We start from the raw sequence: 5,962 nt of genomic DNA, 5'->3' as shown, positions 1-5,962 counted from the left end.
TTCTCACCCAGACGTATTATCAGCCTATTCGAGAACACACTGTGATGGGGAGTCAGGAATGTGTGTAGGCTACGCACAGCCGAGACACAAGGAAGATAAATTCTAACAGCAGCCAGATTCTGATATAAACATATAGTATGAATGACTGTGGGATTTATTTCGCTGTCCTCAGTGGGGGTAAGAGTTGAACTGGTGATATTTTTTAGACCGCCTGAACTGTGTCTGATACGGTAGCACAGTTGCCACCTGGTGATCAAACGGTGGAATTGGACGTCTTTCTTTCTTTCTTTCTTTCTTTCTTCTTTCTTTCTTCTTCTTCTTCTTCTTCTTCTTCTGAATGAAGTAATAATGATGATGAATGATACCTACTCACTAAGAGATCAATAATATGAATAGTGAATTGAAGTATTAATATTAAGGATTAGTTATTATACTTAAGAATGAATAATAATAATTAATAAGAATAATAATAATAATAAGAATAATAATTCCTTCATATACATTCTTAATAAAAAAACTAAACTTTTGAATTGTGGGGTATTATAATGGCCTAACAATAATTTAGCGGGTTATATGTGGTTTATTCATGTGTGTCATGCCTAGTTGACTTTTTGATTTAGGAGATTTTAAATGGCCAGATAAAATACATCCTTATGTGAAATTCAATGAAATAACCTGACCAGTTATTGAAAGTGCCAAGGCATGAGAAAACAAAACATTTGTCTTCCTTTTGGCATCTGGGCCGAAATTGTCAAGTCCAAAGCCCTTGAACGCTGAAAAATTAAAATGGAAAAGGAAAAAATAAAAAATAAAAAATGAAAACAGTAATTATGTTGTAATTTTTTAAACCTGCCCTACAAAATGTGATCATTTTAAATTAACAAATTAGTCAGATGTTCTGTAAAGAGATGGGTAAATCATTGAACATCCGAATGTCATCTGCCTTATTAAAAGATGGTCGTCCAGTTTGCAAATATTTTTGGGCTCGACTGAATTTTATTTAATTTATTCTTTTGGTCTAGCAGAATAAGAACAGGGTTTGGATCAGTATTTATTTTAATTTACTTGCTTTATGTATTCATTCAATTTTGATAAATACATTTGAAGCAAATTTTAATACACCACAGTCTGCATTTGAGTAAAAGTCATTGGAAAGATGTGGTTCTATTTACTATTTAAAGAGAATGTAAAAATGTGGTTAGTAAAACATGAATGCTTCTAACATTGTAAATTGTATGATTTTAAGTTGTCTAATGACTTTGGCTTTATTAAAAATAAAAGTATTCATCTGAACCATGTTCTTTCTTGAAATTCTGGTGGAGGGGGGGGGGGGGGGGGGGCATTCAAATTCAGATGGCTTCACTGGCCGCATTATGGACATGCCTAATCTAGATCATCCCGTGTAAATGACACAGTGTAACCTTGTGTTACACAGTCTGTAACACAAGGTTACAGACTGTGTACAATGCACCAGAAAGATACGCAACACCTGTTCCAAGGAATGCGGGAATATGAAAATGGCATCTCCACGAGTGATAGTGACATATAAAGTAGGCCACCAAGTATCAACCCCAAGGTAATTTACAATGTATGGGACCCAGGTACTTTTATTGATGCCACGTTGCCAAAATATGAATAAATAATAAATACATAAATAGACTCACTGGATTCGTTAATTGAAAAATATACAAAAAATGTAATTTAAATTCACGTTCGTTCCTCTTCGCCGCTTGGCTCTCCGGCCTACAAATGGTGCGCACCCAGTGACGCGTTCAGCCGGCGCCAGCGGCGCTCCACTGATGAGGTCATAACAAAGATGGCGGCGCTGGGCACGGCGCGTTGCTTGTTCCGCAGCTTTTCTCGGGTTAAAGATGTGCAGAGGGGCAAAAAAACGTTGCTGAGATGCGGCGTGCGGACGTTCTGCAGTGAAACAAGTGAGAACGGCACGTTTTCGTTGTTAATAATGCTATTATGGTTAAATAAGCTTATGTTATGAATCGCTGACCTTGTAGCTCGTTTCGTTAACCCATCTCCACTGAAGCGGCTTTAAACGGGGGGAAGTTTTATATATATACGCCGTAAAATTAATGTTTTCTGATGCTAGCTAAATATGTTTATAGCTTTAGTGTGAAAGATATGAAGTAGCTTGCTAAACAGCTTATTGTACTTGGCAATAGTTGCAAGTGAATTGGTCGTGAACTCGGGAATTAGAGGACGTTAAACCTTACTGTTGTCTGTAGGCAAGTAATGGAAGTAGTGTTGGACAGCATGAGGATGCTGCAAGTTCAGATTGGATTGAATAGCCTCAAAGTGAGATGTTGTGTAACTATTGCAGTTATGCGTCTAGTGGTGCATAAATGCAGCCTGAGAGCCAGCCATAGAGCTTCTTTGACTTCTGTAAGTCATAGATTTAAGAGATGATCACGTATCACAATCTGTACGGTCCGCAGACGATGCCAAGCCCCGGTTCAGAGATCCAGCTGTGCAGGACATCCTCGGCAGGATAACAGGCCTGGACCTGCAGAAAGTCTTCCGTCCCATTAAACAAGAACTGAAGCCGCCCACCTATAAGCTTATGACCGATGAGCAGCTGCAGCAGGTAACCGTCACGACTCCAGCTCCGGTACGCTCTCTCTGTGTCACACATGCCTCGTTTTAATCCGTTCCTCCCTGCTTGTTTCCAGGCTGTAGAGCTCGCCAAGGAGGAAGCAAGGAAGCAGCTGCAGATGCCCCCCGTCCTTCCGGAGAGGAAGCCCATCGACGACGTGCTGGTCGTGGATAAGATCCTGGATGGCATGGACACGGCCAAATACGTTTTCACTGACATCACCTACAACATCCCACACAGGGTGCGCTCACGTTACTGTTCCTCTGCGTGTGACTGTGCTACTCGGTCGAGTTGAAATAAACACAAATCCTGCTCGGAAAACCTTGATTTCTCTTGTCCCCCCCCGCTCTTTTCAGGAGAGGTTCATAGTTGTGCGGGAGCCCGATGGCACTCTTAGGAAGGCGAACTGGGAGGAGAGGGATCGTCTTGTTCAGGTCTACTTCCCCAGGCAGGGCCGGAAGCTAACGCCGCATCTCCTCTTCAAAGAAGAGAACCTCAAGGTGGGCAGCAACCTGGCAGGGTTAATGAACTGCTCCCCGCCTCCTCCTCTGGCGCTTTGTGGCACACTAGTTTATTCCTGAAACTCTGGGAAGTTCTAAGAATTAATTTCATCAGCAATCCATTAGCAGTCCTGTGATTGAGCTGCGTTTTCTGAACATCGTGTCCTCGGTTTGCATGAGGCCAGAATGTCAAGTGAATCTTGACCAAAGTTCTGCAATGCAAAACTTTTCTTTCTGTGTGCAATTACCAATAAATCCTTTTTATTTATTTATTTATTTATTTTACTAAGTTCTATCACTTTTCTCTTGCAGACGGTGTTTTCCCAGGACCGTCATGAGGATGTGTTAGACCTGTGTCTGGTCCAGTTTGATCCCGATTCTTCAGACTACATAAGAGTAAGTTTGCGCTTCTCCTGTTGCTTCCTCATTATAACTAAATTAACTAAAAACTGTTCAGGGACAACACTTCACTAAATTCTGAGTCTGATTTCTCAAAGGGAATAATAGGGTCTGCTAGACACATTCAGTCAAACAAAGCTAGACCACTTGACTGATATTATTCAGCTCTTGCATCTCCTAAAGTTAAACCCTGAGGGGAAATTAGATTTTAACAAAAGAACAACAGAGAGCTTTTATTTTGGAATACGTTGGAGCCTGTACACCATTGAAACAACTTGCCAGGTTCAAGGACTGCATATCCTTGGTTACTCCTAGCAGCTCTTCAAAGTGCATCATACTTGTTAGCTGTGTTTTAGGCTGTTAACTGGGAGTCAGAGGTCTGCAGCATCCAACCTGTGGCTTTAATGGGATCGTTGCATTACATGGCCTGAAGTATGGGCCAGCACTCTGCGCCATGTGGTCATAAATATGGAACTGTTTTAAAAAAAAGTCTGTTTGTTGGCTATTCATAAGTTAAAAAGAAAAAAAAAAAAAAAAAAAAAAAAAAAGAACAAAAACAACCCATGATGAACACGTTGTGTTAAACCAGAACAGCTAACTACTTTTAAATAATTGGGTGGTCTTAAACAGAATCTATTGATTAAAGTTGGGAACCAAGAAAAAATAGATTCCTGTGAGTGTTAATAGGTTTTTTTTTTTTTGTTTTTTTTTTAGCGCTAAACAAAGCAGCATGATATTTATTTTTGTCTTTCAGTGTAACACCCCTGCGCAAATGATGTTATGCTGGTCATCGCAACAGCAAGGCTTAAATCGGAGGCATCCAGACTTTGTGCTCAGTTTTTCTGAAAACGTTTCGACACCATTCCAGGAGTCTTTATCAGTTCTGGTGGCTCACACTTGAGCGAGTGTATCCAACGTAGGATACATGATAGAATATTCAAGCATGACTGTACCCCAAATTTCTGTAGACCTTGCAGAAATATGCAGGTTTTTTTATTTTTTTATTTGGGGAACACTGTAACAATCTAGCGATGGCAATAATATTTATAAATACTTGTTATGATGACATCAGTTACCATATTTGCCTGTTTTCTTTTTGGTTTCTCATCTGTGCTTCCATCACTCTGACCTTTAGCGTTTTGGGGCGATGCCGTTTGTGTCCGGTATGAGCATCTGCTGCCCTGAGACTCTGTCCGACTGGCTAAATATGGATATTTAGCCACAGTTTATAACACTTAGGATATAGGAGCCAGCAGGTGTTGGTCTCCAGTCTTTTGCAATATGAATATTGCCGACACTGATTTTGCAATGATGTTATATTTGCGATTTATTGCCTTATCAGCCTTTGTGAGCTGGTTTTAATTCTGCTGACAGTATTAATCCTGCTCATGGCATAAAGTGCAGTGTTCCAATGTGTCAGGATTTGTCCTGATAACCCCGAGCACAACCACGCACACAGAGCTTCGTTTAGTGAGGTTTATTGAATGAGTAGTGAAAGGTGAGAACAGAGTCTGTATCCCTGGAAGAGCAGGTGGAGGATGATGACTGGAGAGAGCTGTAGATGCTGTGCCGAGAACCAGCAGCTCAGCAGAGTGAGTTCCTTGGTGCTGCAGTAGGACCAGGAGTGCATCTGAGAAAGAGTCCTTAGAACGCAGGGGCCGCATTGGAACCAGGGGTGCAATGGAGAGAGTTCTGGTAGGTGCAGGGGCGGCAGACGCGAGAAACTCAAGCAGGCAGGTGGAGGCTCTCTGACCGGTAAAAGAGGGAAGGCTGATGCTCAGACAGACGTGGGAAAATCTCTGATTGAGGGACATCAGATGATTGAAGACGGGCCGGCGGTGAGGAGCTGACTGTGGAGGGCTTATATGGAGAGGCTGGCAGGTGGAGTGAGTCTGTGCTGATTAGAAACTGACAGGTGTAGATGATTAGTGGAGGGAGCCGGAGCAGGACAGGAAGGTGCTGGAAAGGTTCAGGGTGCAGCAGGCAGAATTGCACCCTGACGCCAAGGTTTGCATGATATAACCTCAGGAAAATGATCAAAGTACTTTTATACCTGTTTGAAGGCATTTATAAAATTCCTTATCTACTCCTAACTAGTGCACTTGTGGCCAAATAGAAATTTTATAACTAAATGAAAGCAACCTCAAAGATGTCGTAGTGTTGGATTATTTTAGCTGCAGCCTATTTTCAATGGTCTCCTCTGGCTTGGTCAGCACGTGCTCCAGCTTTTTAGTTTTATGTTTGATGTTACGGCTGCAACTAACGGTTATTTTAATAATCAATTATAGGTTGATTATTTATGATGAATCGGACAATTTTTTTACATTTCAACTTCAAATGATTAGGAAAAAGACTGACGAGCTAATAACTGATAGAAAACAAGTTGCTACTTAGGGTTCTGGTACAACTAATATTAGGTAATAAATATTTTGCTTCAAATAAAGAAGTTTGTTGA

General features: G+C 41.1%; 1 protein-coding gene across 1 annotated transcript; it reads left to right on the top strand.

The window, feature by feature from the left end:
* Positions 1 to 1,801: 1,801 nt before the first annotated feature.
* mrps22 (mitochondrial ribosomal protein S22) lies at positions 1,802 to 3,503 on the top strand (the record flags this gene model as incomplete). The annotated part of the gene is given in 5 exon segments (XM_036150242.1): positions 1,802 to 1,934; positions 2,451 to 2,599; positions 2,685 to 2,849; positions 2,965 to 3,108; positions 3,421 to 3,503. Coding segments are annotated over 5 exon segments (659 nt in total), but the record flags the coding sequence as incomplete, so codon positions are not given.
* Positions 3,504 to 5,962: the final 2,459 nt, after the last annotated feature.

The sequence above is a fragment of the Fundulus heteroclitus genome, chromosome 18 (genome assembly GCF_011125445.2).
Source record: "Fundulus heteroclitus isolate FHET01 chromosome 18, MU-UCD_Fhet_4.1, whole genome shotgun sequence".
Taxonomy (NCBI): Eukaryota; Metazoa; Chordata; class Actinopteri; order Cyprinodontiformes; family Fundulidae; genus Fundulus; species Fundulus heteroclitus.
The sequence above is the reverse complement of the archived record's forward strand: the minus strand, read 5'-3'. Positions and strand labels throughout refer to the sequence as shown.